This window comes from Littorina saxatilis, linkage group LG8 (assembly GCF_037325665.1).
Source record: "Littorina saxatilis isolate snail1 linkage group LG8, US_GU_Lsax_2.0, whole genome shotgun sequence".
NCBI lineage: Eukaryota > Metazoa > Mollusca > Gastropoda > Littorinimorpha > Littorinidae > Littorina > Littorina saxatilis.
In genome coordinates, this window is record NC_090252.1 from 28,644,505 (window position 1) to 28,669,222 (window position 24,718).

Genomic DNA, 24,718 nt, shown 5'->3' on the forward strand with positions numbered 1-24,718 from the left:
TTGGGGTAATTGAAATGGTGGATAGATTATCAGATTTGAAATATTGTAAAGTTAATTAAGTTTAAATCAGTTGGATTAATGGCATAAATAAAAATTGGGTTTAGAGTAAATATGATATTTTTAGGTTTTGTTACCTATTGTAAGAGTTGTTTGATGGATTTTATCGTTATGAGTTGATCACACTTTTATGGTGCTAGTCCAAGTTTTTTATTGCCCCTTTTATCCTCCATTGTAAATTTAAAAGTGCTGCATAGCTTTGGGCTGTTTTGTATTTGGGAATTGTTTTGATCCTAAATCAGGTAAGCACTGAACTGTTTGTATGATTTGTTAGTTTAAGTGTTTGAGTGTATTTTCAGATTAGAATGGACGTTGGATGTATGTATGTCGGTGTTTTATTGTTGGATTGTAAGTTGACTTAAAATGAAGCATCATGTTGTTCCATTATGTCATAACGGCACTGATTGGAAGCAAGTGCAGATACAGTGAATGATTGTGATTAAATAATATATTGCTGGTATTTTATTTTGTGTTAAGGATTGATAGTGGTTGTATTGTAAGCTATGGACTTTATGATTTTATTTTTTTAAGGAAATGGAGACAAGTCTCACAGTTTATTTACTACAATAGTGGCAAAGAAGAGGTTGTATCATACATACTGAAATATGAATAGCACAATTCTGGGTTCACTTCACAGTATGTTTTAGGCTGTGATGCTTATTTTGAATAACATTGTTGAGTAGGTTATGCTCATTGTGGGAAGATAGGCTAGTGATTTTGTTGATCATCATTGAGATTGATCTAAATTGAACAAATTGTGTTTTCCAACTTATGTAAAACTATAAGTTATAACAATGGGATTAACTGCATTTAATTCAGAGGGAGTTCTGTTCTGGGTTTTTTGGTGAAAGGCAGAGGGGGGGGGGGGGGGGGGGGGTGGTGGTGTTGCAATGGGGGCTGCCCAAAGTGTGTTACAATTACATTTTGATCTAAATTAAACAAATTGTGCTTTGTATGTAAAAGTAGAACAATGTGAATAAGGGCGTTTAATGAGTTCTTTTTTTGTCTTTTCGTTTTTTTAAAGGAAGATGTGTTTTTTACATTTAGTCAAGTTGTGACTAAATGTTTTAACATAGAGGGGGAATCAAAACGAGGGTCGTGGTGTATGTGTGCGTGCGTGTAGAGCGATTCAGACCAAACTACTGGACCGATCTTTATGAAATTTTTACATGAGAGTTCCTGGGATTGATATCCCCATACGTTTTTTTCAGTTTTTGAGTCACTTGAGAAAAAGTGACTATGTAATCGGTCAGTGTTAGTCTGTCCGGCCGGCCGTCCGTAGACACCACCTTAACGTTGGACTTTTCTCGGAAACTATCAAAGCGATCGGGCTCATATTTTGTTTAGTCGTGACCTCCAATGACCTCTACACTTTAACGATGGTTTCGTTGACCTTTGACCTTTTTCAAGGTCACAGGTCAGCGTCAAAGGAAAAATTAGACATTTTATATCTTTGACAAAGTTCATCGGATGTGATTGAAACTTTGTAGGATTATTCTTTACATCAAAGTATTTACATCTGTAGCCTTTTACGAACGTTATCAGAAAAACAAGGGAGATAACTAGCCTTTTCTGTTCGGCAACACACAACTTAACGTTGGGCTTTTCTCGGAAACTATAAAAGTGACCGGGCTCAAATTTTATGTGAACGTGACTCATTGTGTTGTGAATAGCAATTTCTTCCTGTCCGTCTGATGCCTCATATAATATTCAGAACTGCGAAAGTGACTCGATCGAGCGTTTGCTCTTCTTGTTTTATAAATGTCTGATGACGTCATATCCGGCTTTTTGTAAAAGTTGAGGTCGGCACTGTCACACCCTCATTTTTCAATCAAATTGATTGAAATTTTTTCAAGTAATCTTCGACGAAGCCCGGACTTCGGTATTGCATTTCAGCTTGGTGGCTTATAAATTAATTAATGACTTTGGTCATTAAAAATCTGAAAATTATAATTAAAATAAAAAAATTATAAAACGATACAATACTACGTTCATCTTATTCTTCATCATTTCCTGATTCCAAAAACATATAAATATGTTATATTTGGATTAAAAACAAGCTCTGAAAATTAAATATATAAAAATTATTATCAAAATTAAATTTCCCAAATCGATTTAAAAACAATTTCATCTTATTCCTTGTCGGTTCCTGAATCCAAAAACATATAGATATGATATGTTTGGATTAAAAACACGCTCAGAAAGTTAAAACGAAGAGAGGTACAGAAAACCGTGCTGTCCTTCTCAGCACTACTACTACCCCGCTCTTCTTGTCAATTTCACTGCCTTTGCCGTGCGCGGTGGACTGACGATGCTACGAGTATACGGTCTTGCTGCGTTGCATTGCGTTCCGTTTCATTCTGTGAGTTCGACGGCTACTTGACTAAATGTTGTATTTACACCTTACGCGACTTGTTTAGTGTTGCAATGGGGGCTGCACTAAGTGTGTGACAATTACATTCATCAAACATTCCTGAAACAAAGTTGCAGTAAAGGTATATTTAGCGACCAACTTTTGCCTTGTAGAAATGTATACGTGACTTTGAATATATGTGCACTATCTGAAACTCCACTTTTTACACTTGGCCTATCTTAGTATCTATCTAAGATTTCAATAAATGTTTAAACTTTTAAAGGGAATCGAGAAGAGGGTTTTGGTGTATGTGTGTTTGGATAGAGCAATTAAACAAAAAACTACAAGAAGAGAGAGGGTGAGGCAGTTGATAATTATGAAAAGATATATTTCCTTTACTGGGAAGTAACTGTTTATTTTTTTATTGGACTTTGAGGCATTGCTTTTTTACGTGGATTACTTTTTTTGTAAATTGATGTGTCCCTTTTTACATGGAGCAGGGTATGATTCTATGAAATGTATTACACAAACATATACTGTGTGGTGTTTTTACTTGTATGGCAGCCGTAGTACTTATGTATCAAGCTTGATAAAAGTAAATCATTAATTCAAAATTGTTCATTTCACAAGCTCACATAAAATCTTTTATGCAACACACTAAGACCAGACCAGAGTTGTGATTGAAATGGGCACTTTGTTTAATAAAGCGCCAGAGTGGATAAAAATGTATACTTTACATGACAAATTAAGGTGATCCCGCTTTACAAAGGTTACCACACACACACACACACACGTGGGCCTTCAGAAAATAACAATACAGAATTGAGTAGTGCTTTAAAATGCAACTTTCACTCAGACACTTACTTACTTTATCAACTATAAACAGAACAACAATTCTAAGCTTATTTCCTGTGTAATACATTACTGTATTTGAATAACACTTTTGTAAGATAACAGCATCAGAGATTGACACTGTGACTACCCCGAAAATGTAAATTCAAAAGCAATAAATAGAAAATACTGAAAGAAAAAATACCACAGACACTGTCATACAGCTGAAACAAATTATGGAAGCTGAAAATGGACACCCAGCTCATTTCTCTTGTCATTCATTACTGCAACGGACAGTTACCACACAAAAATGGGAAAATAAGCAAGAAACGGACAATACAGAATTAAAATGCTTTAACTAGGCATGTACACCCAGACACTTATTTCACACAACTAAAACATGGAACCTAACAGACACCAAGATAATTTCTCTTACTGTCACACGCTACTGCACTAGAGACGGACACAGTTGCCACACAAAAATCTGAATTCAAAATTAATAAATGGACAATACAGAAATTAAATCTGCTTTTACCAGGAATGTACATTCAGACACTTGTCTTATACAGCTGAAACAAATTATGGAAGCTAAAAATAGACATCAACTTGACCAAGGTAATTCCTTGTGTCATTCATTGCTGCAATGGAGACTGACATATTCAAAGCCCCAGTCTGTCTCAAATGGTTTATGAACGATATATATAACTTGCATAGGGCATAGCTCAATGAGACAAATAACAATTCAAACTATACAAGTTTGAGAGAAATTGGGCACATAGTGCACAAAAGATTGCGCATGTGCTGTTCATAACACTTACACCATGTCACACACTTAAGTGCTGATTCAGAGAAAACAGATGACACAGCATGAACAATAAAAAAAAACGCTCGCGCTGGACCTGAGTATGAAAGTTTTTGTCTTGTGCACGTTTGTCGTTTAAGACCAAGTGATTGCTCTGTATGAATTACAGAGTGGATAAAAATTTATAATTTACATGACAAATTAAGGTGATCCCGCTGTACAAAGGTTACCACACACACACACACAAAAACAAGCGTCTTCAAGTTAGCTGCCTCGACTGCGGGACGTTTTGAGTAAAATACACGTAAGTAGGCCTACAGTATGTAGGATATAGAGAATACTACATGGCTGGCTGTGTCGTACCAGATTTACACGAGTTGTTTTTTTAAAAAAAATATTGAACTGCGAGCTTGTTTTTGAACCTTGATCTCTTCTAAAGCCTCGTGCAATCTATTACGTCAAAGCAAAGAAACGTCTCTCTGAAAGTGTGGTGTGACGTGTTAGTTCTAAAGATTCATCGAGGGTAATTAGCGAGCGCAATTTGTGTTTCTATAATGACGTTTGTCTCGGTGACTTTGGCATTATAAGCAATGGAAAAACAGGTCCCTGCCAGACTTGCTTGACATGACCTCATTTACATGATATACACACGTGTGATTTGAACGATTTTTATCTCACGGGTGTCTCTCTCACGTATGTAGGATAAAAACAGAATACTACTTGGCTTGCTGCATCATACCAGATTTACACTCGTTGCTTTTTCAAATAGTGAACAGCTTGCTTTCGCTCGCAGTTTAATATTTAAAAAGATAACTCGTGTAAAACTGGTACGACACAGCCAGAGACTATAGAGTATACAGAGACGCTTCATTCGGCGCTGAAAATTGAAACAGGAAGCCCTGTGGCGCCACCACGCGGAAACATGTAAAAACCCACTTTCCCTTTCCACAGCAGTAGCGATATCGTGCAGCACAACCATGGCCGCACCAAAAAGAAAACACAGCGGGGCATGGTCTTTGGCCATCAATTGCTCAAACTCACATGCCAAAGGCTTCAGGATGTTCAAATTTCCTGAGGAAGAGAGCAAGTGAGGATTGTTTTTTTGGTTTTTTTTCTCTCGTTAAATGTCGGAAAATCAGTAAAAAGTGTAGCGTCGAACTGCGTGTATTCCACCAGAACAGAGAAAACACACACTGTACACAAGCTCAACAATGTGATTGCGCAGTTGTTTTATTAACATCAGGCTTAATTTTGTTTTGGAGGACAACTGAACAATTGATTCTATTCTTCGTCCAAGCGCAAAAGTCGAAAACTTCTCAAACTAGAATACTTGTGACGATGCTGTTCAAAGTGTCATCCAGTCGGTCCGTACCTCGTTAATTCATCTCAATTCATGTGTGTGTGTGTGTGTGTGTGTGTGTGTGTGTGTGTGTGTGTGTGTGTGCGTGTGTGTGTGTGTGTGTGTGCGTGCGTGCGTGCGTGAGTGTGTGTGCGTGTGTGTGTAACTGACTCAGAGAGAGAGAGAGAGGGAGAGAGAGAGAGAGAGAGAGAGAGAGGGAGAGAGAGAGAGAGAGAGTGTGAGAGAGAGAGAGAGAGTGAGAGAGAGAGAGAGAGAGAGAGACAATGACAATGACAATGACAAATCTTTATTTTTCGAGGGTGACAAGAATAAGCATAGATATGCTTTTTTGCATCTGGCCCTCGCCCTAAAGAGGGACTAAACTATTTTACTATAACTATGACTAGGAAAAAAAGAGAGAGAGAGAGAGAGAGAGAGCTTTCTGAACAAGAAAGAAGCAACCGATAAGAAATAAGACAATCATCGATCGATCAAGATTCTTTAATTAAAGTCAGCTAGGTCACAATAATGTTGTTTAAGTTGCTGTATTTTACAGTTTTCCTTACATGATCATTTCTTAGCACCGTGCAATTGACTACCCATTTCACTTTAGAGGTGCTGGGACGACGCCAAGTTGACTAAATGCCTTAGTTACCGATTTGACCGGGAACTATTTCGTTAACGATTTATTCCTGACATATTTTCTCAGGCTTAAGTGACCATGTATACAGTATGTATTTGTATTTGACTAAAACACACAAAAATAACGACGGTTAGTTCATGAAAAAACACTGACTTGAATCATGTTTGCATAACTACAGCGATGCAGCGGGTATTGCCGCCTAAGTAAATTTGATTTAATTTTAATCTACACCATTTTCTGCGGTGTTTTTATGGTCATTTAAAAAGGATGTTCACAAACAAACATTTTTTCGTTCAGTTACTTTTTGCAGCACTGTCAGCCGGACAGAACAGACAATATGTTAATATAAACGTGATATAAACACAGCCGACAGCAGCCGCTATACGCGAACTTCCTTGTGCGGCAGGGAGTGGCTCTTTTCCCGCACGCTGGCTGGCCGGTCTCACTTTCGCACCTCAGCGCAAAGAAGGATGAAGCGTCTCTGTATACTCTATAGTCTCTGACACAGCAAGCCATGTAGTATTATATGTAAAAGCAAACCACAAATGTAAGTAAGATAATTCTGATGGGTACCACATGCAAATATAGGTACAAAAGTATCATTATAGTCTGATGTAACCAACATTGTGAATTTTTAAGCACTAAAACATGAAAAACTGACAAAAGCCGGACATCAGATAGTGAGTTAACTGAAATATTAAATAACTGACAGAAATAATCATGTTGTCAACAACTAGTCAAAAATCAAGTTAAAAAATTACACACAGGCCAAAAAATAATTTATGACCATTTTTTTTTTGTTCGTAACTTTACACCGTGACATAGTTATATTTTGCTACTAGCAGCCAAATGGTGCAGAACTTGGATACATTACACATCCAGAAGACATGCACTCAATACAGATAAAAATAATCCAATTGAATATTTTGTAACTTTAAGTGCTCAGCTATCATTCTAAAAAAAACATGGGAGTTCATAACTTTACAACAATCTTGCTGAAAAATCTGAACAAAGACTCTCTGGTTGAAAATTCATTCAGTTACTTCAGATACAAGCTAATTAGGTTTACAGAGTAAAAATATTGTGAATTACACAGTACAGACAGAAACGTTGGCATCGATATGGTGCATGTTCATAACATTACACGACAAAGACAAACGCAGTCAAAGACCAGCCTGCCATTTTAAAAACAAAATATCAACAAAATGGGTAAGTAGGGCATAAGAAATACATGGTAAGACAAAAAGGAATAAAGAAAAGCCAATGCTAAGAAATGTAGCTTGACAGTTCATAACTTTACAGCAAGTTCTAACAGTAAGTCAGATTGCTATGTAAGGTTATGACCATACATTTCTATCACAAACATTAAATGTGCTTATTCTCCTCGACCACACGAGGCAAACTACAGTATCCTAAGCCATTTGTTTATTTCTGAATATATGAACATAGTGATAACAAAAAGAGTTAGGTTGTTGTTCATAACTTAACACAAGTTACACAGCAGACCTTTGGCGTAAAGTTATGAACTGTGCCAGTAAACACAATCTGCAGAACAATTTCCTCCAGATTAGTAACGAATGTTCATGTGTAGGACTTATTGACCTTTGATTCCCTTTTTGATTCTTAAGTGACAATACAGTCCTTTACTTTAGGACCCACATGCATCAAACACTCATTTTGTGGGGAAAGTTATGAACAACGTTAGCATACAACTTTGTCAATGTTAATCAAAATGAAAATGTGCCAGAAAGTTTATTTCTATAAAACCATAATTGTAAACATGCACTTTGTGATTATTTCTTTGATACTTCCTTAACTATTTTTGAAAAAATGCATGTTCATAACTTTACACCAAATTCAGTAGGAAAATTGTGTGTTTTGACACCTTGGAAGATGTCGATTCAAGATGTCACATATTACTTGAACCCACACAACTTATTTATCTATCACAGTAAGTCAATGACCACTGCAAAGGGAAAAATCCACAAAGTACAAGGAAAAAACCATGGCCATATTCGTACCTGGGAGACAATTAGTTAACAATTAATTAAACCCATGAGCCATCGTAAACCCATGTAATCGACTTTCCTTTATTTTCAGTTTATTTCAATGTGACTTGCAAGAGCAGGTTATTGTGTACCTCTGAATCTAAAATGCAACGAACGTGAGTCACACAAACTGAGCAGTGATTGACCGTTAAGAAAGTGGTGGCATGCAGAACATAGTCAAAACACAGGTACTGAAGTAGGTACAACTGCATAAATAGCTTTTACCAGGAATTAAATTACATATTCTTACTCAGAATCACATGAAACAATGACACAGTCTGGATTGCTAGGTACTGAAAACGCGCTACCCATAAAAATTTAAAGGGAAGCAACCCATCACCCAAAAAAGCTGCAATTAGCATATGGTAATGAGCTGGCCCCTGGGAGTTATCTCCCATATAGCTACTTCCTCCCCAACTGTCGGGCTTCAATTAGCTTTTGTCGGGCGTCAATCCCCGATGAAGACCTCGAAGTTTAAAATGGAAGCATGTTAATGTGTAATTATCAAGTTTTTTCAAATGTGTGTTTTTACTGACTAACAGTTGATCAAATCTTAAACAGACAGGAAACTGATCCAGAGTCAACAGTCGATTGGTTATACGTTCTAAATGGACAAAATTAATTTTATTGTAATATATGCTCAGCTTACAATGCATTTATGTAATATGTAAAAAGATGTGATTTTTAGCCTTTTAACACTTTATGAGCAAACATTTAAGCATAGTAGTTAGTACTGTTTCCTGTGTTGTGGTTGACACACATTATACGTTAATTGGATCTGTGATCCAAAGATGGCTTTTGGTCAATCGAGGTGGAAGTTTATTCCACAAGCCCGTAGGGCGAGTGGAATAAACTGCCATCGAGATTGACCAAAAGGCATGTTTGGATCGCAGATCCAATTAACATATATATCTCGACATTCACTGGTCTTAGGGTTTTTGTTTTCAAAGAAGAAAGAAACTTGCTTGAACACGGACCACTTCTCCGAGCAAAATCAACAAACCTAATCACTCGCATTCCACCTCAAGGTCTCGGCCAACCAAGACTATGGCATACTCGTAGCAAAGCCGCCGAATGGTACCGTAAACCAAGAATAGTGACCGAAGAGAAAGAATGTCTTCTTTTGATTTGGAACGTGACGTGTTTCAGAACTTCTTCTGTACAACTCGGATGGTCTTCTGCGTAGTGGTTGGCACGAGATTCTTTTTCTTCTTCGACAGTTCATCCTCCGATACTGTAGCAAAACGTTTCATCTTTTTTTCACTTTCGAGTATGCGGACGACTGAACTTGACCGCTAAAAAGTAGTCCTTTCGGAATCATTACCCCGAGTCTGAACATGAGGTCTGAACATTGTTTTTAGGCAGGATCTAGATGAAAGCGAGGCTGTTCTTATCTCTGTGTAGCCTACAGTCGAGAGAGAGAGAAATACATGTCGAGACATCAAGATTTATTCTGGCATTATCAAAAAAGTGTGATACGAGTTATCTTTTAAATGTCAAAAATGGAATCGCACATTTGCAACATTATAAGTGACAATATTAAATTTGCAAAGCTCATTTTGCATGTTCATGTCCCATTTAAAGGATCACCTTTTGGTACATGTAGGCTCAGATACATTTACCTTTCATGTTGGGACAAATGTATATCACAATTCAGAAAATACAAGTTTCAGAAAAATCGTCCCTTATCAGGAACATACTGGATAAAAGAGTGTGAATATGCTGTTCATAACGTTACCATGTCACGTAAAGTTAAACGTGCCATGAAGATTTTGCGGCAGTACAGGACTTCGAACTTCAACTAGATGACAATTTTGAATAAATACCTACAACAACGACAAAAGTTGCAGGTAAAGATCTTTTCCTGCCTCTGCTGTTTGAGGACCGCTGAGCGGGTCTACTGATTGTATAATTTGCAGTTGTTCATGCGTGAAATGGGAGACAGGGTCCGCCCTGTGACGTTGCACAGGCAGGTGTGCAGGAGGGACAAGTTCCCTCCCCTCCCAAAAGTCCTGTACTGCTGCATGGTCTTCATGGTACATGTTTAACATGCCTAACATAAAAATGCGTTTCGGGCTCTTGCCCCTCTCCGTTCTGAGACCTTGGTTGTTTCGCTGCTCTGTAAATTCGTCAAGGGAGCGGTTAATTCTTGGCAAAAAAATGTAATGGAGAGCCCACATGTGTGTTTCATTGTGGATATCAAAAATCCCCATGCCACCCTCTTCCACTGTCTTTCCCATGGAGTAAAAAAGGCAATAATACACGTTTATGACATCTTTCCACAGATCAACCCATGATCTTTCGATCCTCTGGTTGTGCACACTGGTTCCCTGGATGATGCTGCCCCTCCCCTCGCCCCGGTGATGTAGCATCAGGGCCGCCACATCCACGTTTTCCACGCCTCTGTCAGTCCTCACTCTGGATGGGATGCCAAATTTTTTCGTTGACTGAACAAAGAGGTCGTGGACTGTGGCGGCCCTGTTGTTGTCTGATGCGGAGAGAAAGGTGATGCACCGACTGTAGCCATCGATGCCTCCATGTATGATTATTTTCCAACTGCAAAAAAAAAATAACCTTCATCAATTACAAAGACTATCATGGTTGAAAATTCATTCAGTAACTTCAGATAAAAGCTAGTTAGTTTCCTTCAAAATTTTCTGAACTGAGTTGCTTGGACAAAAGACTGCAATCCAACAGTTAGTTTTCGACAATATTTCATTTTATAAACAGATCACACGCAACCAAGTGCACACATCTCATCAATTTAAAAAACAACGGTTTCATACATTATTTTGCCCCCGTAAACTGAACTTCATACAGTTTTTAACGAACACGGGTGCAAAAGTTCGTCTGCTGGTCCCATTCAAAGAAAGAACATTTCCTGAGCGATACCAAAACATGAACAGAACACACACTATCTGCCTTTACCGCCACAGCAGGATAACAACATCACTGTGTACTTGATGTCAGTCCCAAAACAGGGAAACTGACATGAAGTGTTAACAGAATTGAATGATGTTCACGGAACCATACAACCGCGTATTAATCACTCGCCTGCGAAGGTAAACTGGTCGAGTGATTAGGATTCCAGCAAACTTTATCACAAAAACTCCTCTTTTCTTTGAATAAATGAAGAAAGGATCCGCTAACTTCTACCATTATTTTTAATAATCACCAAGACTCGGCATGTAACCTCTACATCACAACCCCTGATTTCCACGATGTATATCAGAATTTTAATACATAAGGATGACCCAAGAAATGTATATGTATCGATTGGAGATTGGATTTCCCTTCTTTGAGTCATGTGACGTCAGAGGCCGACAAAACTTTATAATTTGGCTTTTCAGGTTGACCGAAACTTCAAAGGAACTCAAAAAAACAACGTCATGTGTTTGATTGCATGTGTGTGTGCTGTTCAATGTCAAAACAACAACAAAGTGAGTACATGACGTGTGTTTTGTAGTTCCTTTGAAGTTTCGGTCAACCTGAAACGCCCAAATATGAAGCTTATGTGTTTGATTGCATACATGTATGTGGATTGCATGCATGTGTGTGTGTGCTCGTTCAATCGTCAAAACAACAACAAAGTCATAAGTACCTGAAATGAATTCGATCAATACATAAATGGTCGAGGTGAACAATGACTGTCGAGATCTGTGTAAAATGTCATATTTTGGTCAAACACGCAAATAACGTATAATGTATCGATTGGAGATTGGATTTCCCTTCTTTGAGTCATGTGACGTCAGAGGCCGACAAAACTTTATAATTTGGCTTTTCAGGTTGACCGAAACTTCAAAGGAACTAAAAAAAAAACGTCATGTGTTTGATTGCATGTGTGTGTGCTGTTCAATGTCAAAACAACAACAAAGTGAGTACATGACGTGTGTTTTGTAGTTCCTTTGAAGTTTCGGTCAACCTGAAACGCCCAAATATGAAGCTTATGTGTTTGATTGCATACATGTGGATTGCATGCATGTGTGTGTGTGCTCGTTCAATCGTCAAAACAACAACAAAGTCATAAGTACCTGAAAGGAATTCGATCGATACATAAATGTTATTTGCGTGTTTGACCAAAATATGACATTTTACACAGATCTCGACAGTTATTGTTCACCTCGACCGCTAGCGCGGTCTCGGAGAACAATGACTGTCTCGATCTGTGTAAAATGTCATATTTTGGTCAAACACGCAAATAACGTATAATATTTTAAAAACTTACTGGACTAGTTTGTGATAACCATCAATATGCCAGAGGTGGTTAGGCCCTGGCACACTGTACAGGCGTCGTCGTAGGGGCAGCATATGCAGGGCTCGCATTGCGACGCCGCCAGGGTCAACTCTAGCCATGGAATGGCGGACGCGTTGTCTCTGCAAATAAATATTAATTATAGCTTAACAGCATGACCTAGCTTCCTTGGGGCAGTGCCAGAGTCCCCTCATTGCTGAAGCAACAACTTTTTTTTGTTTTTGTAAATTACAATGGAATTTTTAAAAAGCTTTACTCAGCTATATCTATGATGCCTGCACATACCTTTAGTGATTCAGCCCAAAGAAACGTTAGGCAGTTTGTCAGTAACTTCTGAGAATATGTAATTCACATTTCCTGTGATAAGGGTCTGGGCCCCAAACTGCATACTATACGTTATTTGCGTTTTTGACCAAAATATGGCATTTTACACAGATAGAGAGTCATTGTTCTCCGAGACCGCGATTGTGTAAAATGTCATATTTTGGTAAAAAAACCGCAAATAACATTTATGTATCGATCGAATTCCTTTCAGGTACTATGAATTTGTTTTTGTTTTGACGATTATACGAGCACACACACACACACATGCAATCAAACATAACTTGATAAACTTCATATTTGGGTGTTTCAGGTTGACCGAAACTTCAAAGGAACTACAAAACACACGTCATGTACTGACTTTGTTGTTGTTTTGACATTGAACAGCACACACACATGCAATCAAACACATGACGTGTGTTTTGTAGTTTCTTTGAAGTTTTGGTCAACCTGAAACGCCAAAATATGAAGTTTTTTGGGCCCCCGACGTCACATGGCTCAAAGAAGGGAAGGAAAATCCAATGTTCAATCGATACATAAAGTTTTAATGTTTTGGTTAGTGGTGTGAAAAAGAGGAATTTTTATATTTTTCTAAAAAATTCTTTCTCTCTTCAAGACTAATGGGCTTTTGACATAATTAGTGTATGTGCAGGGCCTGATCAAGGGGCAAGCTTTCCTGCACGGATAATACTCAAAATCAATTCTTAAAAAGTGTGTAGTTGTTGAAATTCAATTTTATTTATTTTAAACAGACAGCTGCCTCAGGCATGGCTCAAAGACCAAGGGCATGCATCTGGACCAGACGACTTTGGGCACACTTAGAGTAAATATATCTTATCCCTTTAGGTCTTTTAAAATTTCCGATATTTAGACGAGGCAAGTATAATGCCAACGTCAGTTGTGTGTGCGTAAGAGAGAGAGAGATGGGTGATTTGTCCTTCACTTGCATTGCCTTGGCATTGCACGTCTATTTAAATAGTGGCATCTTATCACACTTAATTTGTCTTCTGACACCAGAGATGTATTGATAGATAGGTTTAAAGACTGACTCAGTGACTAGTTTATGTATGTCAAGGATGCCGGTCATACCTGCAAATTAACTCCTCGTCCCTTCAGAAGAGCCCACAGGGCATTCACTCCAATCATTTTGTTTGCATCAGTGATGTTTTTGACTTGTTGGTCAAGCTCCTCGTCAGAGATGGCAGACATTTGGGTCTTTTTTTGCAAGTTGTAATCCCTGCAATGACACAAATTTATAAATAATAAAAAATAATTTTTTTGTGTTTTTATTTTATTGCAGGGAAGTACTGGATTATGGGATGTCAACCGCATTGATATCATTGGAACAGGCATGACAACTTCACCAAGGAATTTGTTTACAATTATGCAAATGTTTGTTGTCTTCAGTAAGGTCTCTGAAGTACAGGTATGAACATTTTAGCATCTTTCATAATCATACAAGCATGCTATCATTGGCATTTAATGTTTTCCACACAAAAAGTAAGGCAGATGTGCAATAAAAACAATGACATAACTAATGGTCTCGGTATTTTGTTGGCCTTCACATTTCCTACTTGTAAAATGACTGCACCTGAATACTTTCTTACTTTATACGTCTTTTCACAGTGTTGATGCTCACACCAAGGGATGCTGCCATTTCCTTTGCCGTCAGGCCACATTCTCTCATTGCCTTTAACATATCTTGTGTAATAGTTTTGCGCCCTTCTGTGCCATTCTGTGCAACAAAGGCTGTTGCTAAAACAAATAGAGGAATACAAAGTATGAAAATAAACATAAAGACGCTATGTATCGATTGGACATTGGATTTCCCTTCTTTGAGCCATGTGACGTCAGAGGCCTACAAAACTTCATATTTTGGCGTTTAAGGTTGACCGAAACTTCCAAGGAACTACAAAACACACGTCATGTGTTTGATTGCATGTGTGTGTGCTGTTCAATGTCAAAACAACAACAAAGTCAGTACATGACGTGTGTTTTGTAGTTCCTTTGAAGTTTCGGTCAACCTGAAACACCCAAATATGAAGCTTATCAAGTTATGTTTGATTGCATGTGTGTGTTCAATCCGTCAATAAATCGTCAAAACAACAACAAAGTCATAGTACCTGAAAAGAATTCGATCAATACATAAATACATGGGACTGCGTGGCCGAGTGGTGACGCACTTGCGCTCGGAATCGAGAGGTTGCGTGTTCGACCCTGGGTCAGGCCGCTATTTTCTCCCCCCTTTCCTAACCTAGGTGGTGGGTTCAAGTGATAGTCTTTCGGATGAGACGAAAAACCGAGGTCCCTTCGTGTACACTATATTGGGGTGTGCACGTTAAAGATCCCACGATTGACAAAAGGGTCTTTCCTGGCAAAATTGTATAGGCTTAGATTAAAATGTCCATCAAATACCCGTGTGACTTGGAATAAAGGCCGTGAAAGGTGAATGCTCGCCTAACAGGCTTGAGGTTTGCTGGTAGATGTGAATATACGTTATTTGCGTGTTTGACCAAAATATGACATTTTACACAGATCTCGACACTCATTGTTCTCCGAGACCGCGCTCATGTACTGACTTTGTTGTTGTTTTGACATTGAACAGCACACACTTATGCAATCAAACACATGACGTACGTGTGTTTTGTAGTTCCTTTAAAGTTTCGGTCAACCTGAAACGCCAATTTATAAAGTTTTGTCGGCCTCTGACGTCACATGACTCAAAGAAGGGAAATCCAATCTCCAATCGATACATTGCGTTATATTGTGTGTAAAAAATGTTTGTTTGTCTGTCTGTCTGTAAAAAATTCCATTTCACACGGCAGAAATTAGTATGTAAAGCGCGGAGAGCACAGTTAATTGTGGTTCGCGCTATATAAGCTCACCATAATAATTAAAAAACAAGTCGCGTAAGGCGAAAATACAATATTTAGTCAAGTAGCTGTCGAACTCACAGAATGAAACTGAACGCAATGCCATTTTTCAGCAAGACCGTATCATCGTCAGTCCACCGCTCATGGCAAAGGCAGTGAAATTGACAAGAAGAGCGGGGTAGTAGTTGCGCTAAGAAGGATAGCACGCTTTTCTGTACCTCTCTTTGTTTTAACTTTCTGAGCGTGTTTTTAATCCAAACATATATCATATATATATCATGAACCAACAAGGAATAATATGAAAGTGTTTTTAAATTGATCTCGACAATTTAATTTTGATAATAATTTTTATATATTTAATTTTCAGAGCTTGTTTTTTATCCAAATATAACATATTTATATGTTTTTGGAATCAGAAAATGATGGAGAATAAGATGAACGTAAATTTGGATCGTTTTATAAAAAAATTTTTTTTTTTTTACAATTTTCAGATTTTTAATGACCAAAGTCATTAATTAATTTTTAAGCCACCAAGCTGAAATGCAATACCGAAGTCCGGGCTTCGTCGAAGATTACTTGACCAAAATTTCAACCAATTTGGTTGAAAAATGAGGGCGTGACAGTGCCGCCTCAACTTTCACGAAAAGCCGGATATGACGTCATCAAAGACATTTATCAAAAAAATGAAAAAAATGTTCGGGGATTTCATACCCAGGAACTCTCATGTCAAATTTCATAAAGATCGGTCCAGTAGTTTAGTCTGAATCGCTCTACACACAGACACACACGCACGCACATACACCACGACCCTCGTTTCGATTCCCCCTCGATGTTAAAATATTTAGTCAAAACTTGACTAAATATAATAATAATAATAAATGTTATTTGTGTTTTTGACCAAAATATGACATTTTACACAGATCGAGACAGTCATTGTTCTCCGAGACCGCGGCCTTCGGGATTCCATTTACAAATCACAGGTGAGACAATTTAGGCACAGCCCTCCATGTTGAAAGCAATCGGTAAATATTGTATCAATGTACCCTCAAAACTCTTTACACGATAAACTGACTAATATTTCTGACTCGCAAGCCTTGTGAGAAAGACAACTTGCCTTTAAAAAAATACTGTAAATGTTAATGCGAAAGTGGGATGACTTCTTTTGGGGATTTGCGTGATGAAGACTGCGGTAAATCTGTAGATGATAAGAGAACATTTAGGATTGTCTCAGAAAAAACGACTCAATGTTTCAGACCGGTAACATCATTTCAACATTGCACTATACAATGGACGTTCTATGTGACAGGAGAGTTTGCTAATTTTATGTACATTGGAGATCATCTGCTAGAATCAGATTGCAGCTTCTGGAAATTTGCAAGGTTTGTTGCCTGTTCAAGAACTGGATTTTACATGTAATGTATGTCATGTACAGTAAGCAACAACAAAAACACACACAAAGCAAATGGCATTTTTTGTCGACTAGCCACAGAAACAACCGTGGCGAGGTATGCGTGTAGTTTTTACACGTGGAAGAAACCCTAACCATGCGTCTTTATTATTGCCGATATTGTTTGGATATTGGCAAAAAATGACCAACTTCTGTAGTGTTATCCTTTGATGATCGCAATAGGGATGTGTGAAACCATCCAATCACATCCCCCGAATTCCCCCACGTGTCTATCATAATAGCTATATTACCCAATATTGACGGACTGTGTGATGATATCTTCTGCTATGGTCTGTTGAGACGGTGATATAAATATCGGGCCCTATTGCTACGCTGAAAACACAATAGCTGTTAATAACAACTCTTTGCTTTGCGCTTCGTTCAATAATTAATTTTCTCGATTTGCTCTATAAAACTCTTAGTGCACTGTGATTGTTTCAATAACGATATTGTCAGTAACGACAATAGATTAGAACGTTTGAAAAGGCACATTTTTCTGCCAGCGTTTGGATCAATTCTGGACAGGTCGAGTTAGATCTACTTTTGTGTGTGTGTCCGCTTTGCACATGACGGGGAACTGTTTTATCGCCGACCATGAATTTTACCATTTTATTACCCTCTGTACCGTTTTATCAATTAGCAACTAAATTTTAGGGTTAAGCAATCATTGTTTACTAATGTAGAGATGATCACTGTGGCACAGGCGCATGAAATCTGTCAGAAAAAACACTTGTGTATTTAGCCGCAGAACATTTAGGGTCAAGCATCATTTTGTAATGTGGAGAAGATAAGGTACATGTCACAAACACGGAGGATGAGAAGAATCTTCTCAAATCAAAAGAAGGGGCACAGCCTCGCTTTTGAAAAGGGCGGAAGAATACGCTCTCTGGAAAATTTAGCGCACTCCAACAGTTTTAAACGCATTGCCATTAGCCAAAAAAATGTTTCACATCAGTCATGTGACACAAGTACTTACTGACAATTATCCTTATTATAAATTTGGCCAACAGATTTTTTTGCACAAATGGTACATACTTGTTCGTAAGTGGGAATAGCTTCCACATAAATTGACACTCACATGAGGACGGGACAGGGTTTGCCAATTCTGCTGCTGTAGCCTGGAGCGATTTAAGCTGTTCTCCCAGGTCATCGGCCACAGGTCTGGAGATGATGTTTCCAGCGGCACGGGTTATGTTAAGGCTCAGATTGTCCAACCTGAAAATATAACAAGTCACATGAGGCGAAATTACTACATTTGATTTGGTAAAGCTGTCAAACTCACAGAATGAAACTGAACACACTGCATTTTTTTCACCAAGACCGTTAAGCATCGTCGGGCCCCCGCTTGTGGAAGAGGCCGTGAAAATGACAAGCCAGTATAGAGCGTTATTACCAATTTAGATCTACATTTTGACGAATGTAACTGAACAACTATGAATGACGTCTTGGTATATAATGTTCATTGTAATTCAATCAAGTTGGCGTTTTAATGAAACAGATCCTGTGATTGGTCAGAATGCCCCACCTCATTAAACATTACCGGTCATTAATAACAGCTATTGTGTTTTCAGCGTAGCAATAGGGCCCGATATTTAGACGAGACAAGTATAATGCCGACGATAAATATTGTGTGTTCTGTTTATGTTTTAGTATCGTGTTAGTATCGCAGATATTGTGTGTTCTGTTTATGTTTTAGTATCGTGTTAGGATAATGTTCTTTCGTCAAATGGGACTAGCAGACGAACTTTTGCACCCGTGTTCGAACGTTAATTACTGTATGAAGTTCAGTTTTCTGGGGAAAATAGTGTATGAAACCGCTTTATGTTGTTTAAATTGATGAGATGTGTGCATTTTGTTGCGTGTGATCTTTTTATAAAATGAAATATTGTTGAAAACTGACCGTCGGATTGCAGTCAGTGTTGTCGAAGAAACTGCGTTAAAAGAAGGGGAACTACTCTTGTCGGCAAGAGTATGAGTTACTTGCCTTGGGAATTTGCTTGTGATGAACGGTTTGTGCACGGCAGATCTAGATTCAGAAAACAACCTAACTCATGGATTTTATATGGAGATTCATGTGTTCAGGCCTGTAGTTGTTAATTTAAATGCGGTATGTTTGTATTGTTTGCTCCAGAGATGTATATTTCGTACGTATAGAGCGTTCGGAACTTTTCAGTCGCAAAAGTAGTACCAAAACAGAACAGCTTCTCAACCCATTGCGCTATCGAGGATTCAGGCTGTTGCTGGCTCGTTATTTGTTTGGTTGCTGGGTCATTATCGAAAAATAACTAGCTCTACAAGTTTACAGAGGTAAAGAAGCAGAGGGGGGAATAAAATACAATACAACACAATAACTTTATTAATCTCTAAAAGAGAAATTACAAGCTTGACTGTGTGTCTGTAAAATCAATCAATCAATCAACCATGCAAGTAGTAACATTCACATCACATATTCACATCATATCGTTACACGCACACACTGTACCCACACATTTACTAAAATAAGCCTAAAAAATAGAAGCAATGCATTGCCTGTTTAAAAATTATATCACATTATCACCTTATCACATTTTAACCACATTATCTTATCACATTTGTATCCTATAAATCAATATAACTAACCGAGAAAAACAACTGATAAAAGGATGTAAAGATTATGCCGTTGTCTGAGCGACAGCACCAGCACCTAACGCCCCACCTGAGAGTTGAAGATGTGAATTGCAGATGGAATGAATGAGTTTCTGTACCGTGTGGTTCTCGTGTATGGCTGTCTAAATCTGAAGCTTCTGTCCATCCGTCTGCTTTCAAGTTCAGGTCTGAGTGGGTGCGTGTCATCTGTCAAAATCTTCTGTAGCCTGTCAGTCAGTCGTCGTTCCTGCGTTGATGCAAAAGTGTCCTGCTTCCTCCCAACTACCCCACCTGCTTTCTTAATGAACTTCTCTAATCTATCCCTGTCCTGCTTGCTGATGCTGCCACTCCAACACACGGATCCAGAGTACAGCACACTATTGCAGGTTGATGTATAAAACATCTGGAGATAGAGAATACTACATGGCTTGCTGTGTCGTACCAGATTTACACGAGTTATTTTTTTAAATATTGAACTGCGAGCGAAAGCGAGCTGTTCACTATTTGAAAAAGCAACGAGTGTAAATCTGGTACGAAACACCAAGCCATGTAGTATTCTGTTTATCCTACATACTGTACTTACGTGTATTTTACTAAAAATGTCCTGCATTCGAGGCAGCTAAATTGAAGACGCTTGTTTTAGAACCTCGATCTCTTCTAAAGCCTCGTGCAATCTATTACGTCAAAGCAAAGAAACGTCACTCTGAAAGTGTGGCGTGACGTGTTAGTTCTAAAGATTCATCGAGGGTAATTTATTAGCGAGCGCAATTTCTGTTTCTATAATGACGTTTGTCTCGGTGACTTTGCTCTACTTTCTCTACAACCTCCCCATGTACATGTTCCTTCCTCCTGTTATCCATAATCATTTCCTTGGTCTTGCCTACATTAAGTTCTAAATAATTATCATCACACCAACCAACAAACTTATATACCTCCCGCCTGTAGTCAGAGTCGTCATCGTCAGTCATTAGTCCAACCAGTCCAGTGTCATCGGCAAACTTTGCCATGGGGCATGAGTCGCCAGAAGTACTAAAATCAGCTGTATACAAAGAAAAAAGAAAAGGAGAGAGAACTGTGCCCTGTGGGGCGCCTGTGTTCATGCACACAGTGTCAGACACTAAATTATCTCCCATTTTCACAAACTGAGGCCTCTTCGTCAAATAGTCCATGATCCAGAGAATGGTGGAAGCTGGAACATTCATCTTACAAAGCTTGTCTGCCATGGGCGGGGATATAGCTCAGTTGGTAGCGCGCTGGATTTGTATTCAGTTGGCCGCTGTCAGCGTGAGTTCGATCCCAGGTTCGGCGGAAATTTATTTCACAGATTCAACTTTGTGTGCAGACTCTCTTCGTTGTCCGAACCCTACCCCCGTGTACACTACATTGGGTGTGCACGTTAAAGATCCCACGATTGACAAAAGGGTCTTTCCTGGCAAAATTGCTTAGGCACAGTTAATAATTGTCTACCTATACCCGTGTGACTTGGAATAATAGGCCGTGAAAGGTAAATATGCGCCGAAATGGGTGCAATCTACTGGCCGTATAAAATTTCATCTCACACGGCATCACTGCAGAGCGCCTAGAACTGTACCCACGGAATATGCGCGATATAAGCCTCATTGCTTGCTTGATTAAATGTGGCTGAATGGTATTAAAAGCACTGGAGAAGTCAAAAAACATCAAACGAATGTAAGAACCCGGCTTGTCTAAATGAGAATAAATCTTATTTAGAACATACAACACTGCATCATCAACATTCCTGTTTCTTCTATAAGCAAACTGACATGGGTCAATAAAATCGTAACATGTATGATCTTCAAATTATTCTCATAAATTCTGAAGCGTGAATAACAAATTAATCTTATAAACACTATCTGTTTGTGTGTGCTTTTTGTTGCAGACTGTGAAGTTGGGTCCACAAGCTAGTCATACAATGGCATAGTGAGTAAAAATTTGTTTTCTTTTTTATTTTACAGATTCCAAGATGCTTACGAGAGGAGCCCTGGTTGGTGGCTTGGGGGAGTGTATCAGGCCTGTGATTGGGCTTCTCTACTTTGCTGATCTTCATGGACAGCCTCTATGAAAAATCTACATCTACATGACAACACTTGTACATCAAATGTGTCAATTTGGAAATAGCCAAGGTTTTTAGGACTGTTATTTTACCAAAAGGTGTCAGGTTCCTTCTGGTCCATGAATTCTGAAGTTTTTGAATTTCCTTAACTTATTTCTATAGTTAAGAAAAACAACCTCGGATACATTCACTGAAAAAATAACACCAAGTGCTTTAAAATTATCCGGGTTCCAGGTAAAATTCATATCAGACAAAAATCTTCTTTTGCAAAACTGTTAAAGGTCCTAACCAAACTACAATTGTTTTATCATAGTTCATTATCAGACCTGATAGTGATGCAAAATGTTGTAACACTTTTATACTTTCATAAAAAGATTGCTCTGTATCATCAAGAAACAGACTGGTATCATTGGCGAATTGTGACAATAAACCTTCCCTTCCAAAAGTCCTGTACTGCTGCATGGTCTTCATGGTACATGGTTAACATGCCTAACATAAAAATGCGTTTCAGTTTCTTGTCCCCCTCCGTTCTGAGACCTTGGTTGTTTCGCTGCTCTGTAAATTCGTCAAGGGAGCGGTTAATTCTTGGCAAAAAAATGTAATGGAGAGCCCACGTGCGTTTCATTGTGGATATCAAAAATCCCCAGCCCACTCTCTTCCACTGTCTTTCCCATGCAGACCTGTTTACCCTTACGATTTTGGCGTAATTTATTACTATTTTCTGCAAAAAATACGCCATTCCGCTATCCGTGTCAAGACTACGCTTTTCATAAATAAATAAAAAAGTAAAATATATATTTTTTTTAATAAATTCACGTTTGGCATTGTTTTTTTCAATAGCAAAATGGGGGTGAAAAAGCACAAGACTGACCAGAGATCATGTCTGTCTGATGAGACGCTGGAGAGCCTTCTAGTGATGAAGTCTCGCCCTCACTCATTCGGCAAGCGCAAGTACAGTAGAGAAGCGCTTGACACACTGAAAAAGGCCTACTACGAGCAAAAGAAAAAGAATCAGTGATGCATGTGCTTTTGATGTGATCTTCTTTGAAATTATGATGACTACAAAAACTGACTGATGTGTTTTGTTTGTGAATGATGGATATAATTATGTGCATGATTGCGTTTCGCAGACACAGTTGTCATGTGCGTTGTAATTGGCGACGAATGCTGGATGATTACTATTTTTGTGCCAGGATTACTATTTTTGGGGCTGAGCATTACTCCAAAACAATTTTGGCGTAATTTATTACGATTTTCTGCAAAAAATACACCATTCCGCTATCCGTGTCAAGACTACGATTTTCATAAATAAAATAAAATAAATAAAAAAATTTAAAAAAAAAATCTTTTTTTTTTTATTAATTCACATGTTTGACATTGTTTTTTTCACTGGCAAAATGGGGTGAAAAAGCACAGGACTGACCAGAGATCATGTTTGTCTGATGAGACGCTGGAGAGCCTTCTAGTGGTGAAGTCTCGCCCTCACTCATTCGGCAAGCGCAAGTACACTAGAGAAGCGCTTGACACATTGAAAAAGGCCTACTGACCAGCAAAAGAAAAAGAATCAGTGATGCATGTGCTTTTGATGTGATCTTCTTTGAAATTATGATGACTACAAAAACTGACTGATGTGTTTTGTTTGTGAATGATGGATATATGTGCATGATTGCGTTTCGCAGACACAGTTGTCATGTGCGTTGTAATTGGCGACGAATGCTGGATGATTACTATTTTTGTGCCAGGATTACTATTTTTGGGGCTGCGCATTACTCCAAAACACTTATGGGGGTAAACAGGTCTGCTATTTATTTATCACGGACCATCATGCGCTCATTATAAATGATACCGTGTCAGGTCAATGTTTTGAGAAAATGGTATGTGACCAAGTGTGGGGGTGTGTGTTATGGTCAGTTATCCCATGCAAAAAGCCTGACCATATCTGATAAAACACATAAATATTAACCAGGAAACCACAAATACTGAATATCCAACGTAAACACACAATTACAAACATAAACAGTTGTATGCTGATTTTATTATTTATACAATCATAACACAATTATGCATCAAACATGAATACACACGGCAAATGATTTATTAATGCCCAAAAACATCCACATGATACGCTCTCAGATGCTGTGACAGTTCGTGTCAGCAATCGACACTGAATTTTTGAATATGGTACAATAGGACGTTGGCAATTGATATTTACTTCAATTGATGATACAAGAAATAAAAATAAATTATTAAAATTGCAGTAACAACGACTTTATACCCATACAACGAATACAAAAAGTTTACCTGTCCAGATGCAAGCATTGGCGATTAAAAAAACACCTATTTTATTGAATAAGATTGTGCAGACTTTACATGCATTTTATTTGCAGTAACGCTTGTGTGCAGACATATAAAAACAAACTTGACTAAATAGTAAAATAGCAACAATGACACCAACCATACACATAAACTCATGCATAGAAAAATAACTTAGTAATAAGTGACAAACTTACATGGATCAATAACAGTGCCGAGAACGGTTCGTCCCGGACGCAGTGTGCAGAAGTTATCTACTGTTTGTGTTGTATTTTCCAAGTATGCTATTTGCTTTTTGTAAAAGCATTATTCAGAGTCATTCAACATCCTAACTCGCTGACAATACATTATCAGAAGCCGGCCGGCCGTGACTCCTAACAGCAAACGAAATCGGTTGTCCAAGACAATTGCTCACATGACACAAGAGAGGCAAACCGTTGAAAATTACTAAAGGGTTTTAAATAAAAATAATGAAGGGTTAAACATTATAATCATTATTCCCTTGCTTGGGTCTTATGAGCTAGTTTCTTGGACAAATCATCGATATATATATATATATATATAGACAAATCACAGGCAGTCGGTCTAGATCTAGTTTCCTAAATAGATCTACAGGAACTGGTGCATTTACAGTGCACATTTTCAACAGGCCGTTTGTAGAACTGCTTCTCTAAAAATGAGCATTCGGCGTAGGTATGTTGAACGACACAAGCACGAAGCTGCGCCAATATTTATTATGT

At 38.2% G+C, this 24,718-nt stretch overlaps 2 protein-coding genes across 5 annotated transcripts; one reads left to right on the plus strand and one right to left on the minus strand.

The window, feature by feature from the left end:
* The first annotated feature begins 208 nt into the window (after positions 1-208).
* LOC138973217 (uncharacterized) lies at positions 209-22,737 on the plus strand. Of its 4 annotated transcripts, none has more exons than XR_011457921.1 (5): positions 209-299; positions 10,359-10,578; positions 13,947-14,072; positions 16,440-16,499; positions 21,568-22,737. XR_011457921.1 is itself a non-coding variant. In XM_070345935.1 (5 exons), exons 2-5 carry the CDS (start codon positions 13,434-13,436, stop codon positions 21,628-21,630), a joined length of 285 nt encoding a protein of 94 aa, XP_070202036.1. In that variant the 5' UTR covers positions 225-299; positions 13,399-13,433; the 3' UTR covers positions 21,631-22,737. The 4 variants fall into 4 exon arrangements, 3 of the variants coding, with proteins under 3 accessions (XP_070202036.1, XP_070202035.1, XP_070202034.1); XM_070345935.1 differs by lacking the exon at positions 10,359-10,578 and adding an exon at positions 13,399-13,469 and having other exon boundaries at positions 225-299; XM_070345934.1 differs by lacking the exon at positions 209-299 and adding an exon at positions 13,399-13,469 and having other exon boundaries at positions 10,438-10,578.
* LOC138973215 (uncharacterized) lies at positions 9,495-12,760 on the minus strand. Its single transcript, XM_070345931.1, has 2 exons — positions 12,299-12,760; positions 9,495-10,629 (listed from the first exon to the last, which is right to left on the minus strand). Exons 1-2 carry the CDS (start codon positions 12,424-12,426, stop codon positions 9,900-9,902), a joined length of 858 nt encoding a protein of 285 aa, XP_070202032.1. The 5' UTR covers positions 12,427-12,760; the 3' UTR covers positions 9,495-9,899.
* Positions 22,738-24,718: the final 1,981 nt, after the last annotated feature.

What these genes read in the sequence shown, in the direction of transcription:
- LOC138973217 (XM_070345933.1), top strand. An exon ending in GTAAGGTCTCTGAAGTACAG is followed by an intron (nt 14,073 to 16,439) that starts GTATGAACATTT and finishes CATTTTACACAG; the next exon opens with ATCGAGACAGTCATTGTTCT. An exon ending in ATTCCATTTACAAATCACAG is followed by an intron (nt 16,500 to 21,567) that starts GTGAGACAATTT and finishes TTTATTTTACAG; the next exon opens with ATTCCAAGATGCTTACGAGA.
- LOC138973215 (XM_070345931.1), bottom strand. Translation starts at nt 12,426, where the DNA reads ATGGCTAGAGTTGACCCTGGCGGCGTCGCAATGCGAGCCCTGCATATG. An exon ending in GGTTATCACAAACTAGTCCA is followed by an intron (nt 10,630 to 12,298) that starts GTAAGTTTTTAA and finishes TTTTTTTTGCAG; the next exon opens with TTGGAAAATAATCATACATG.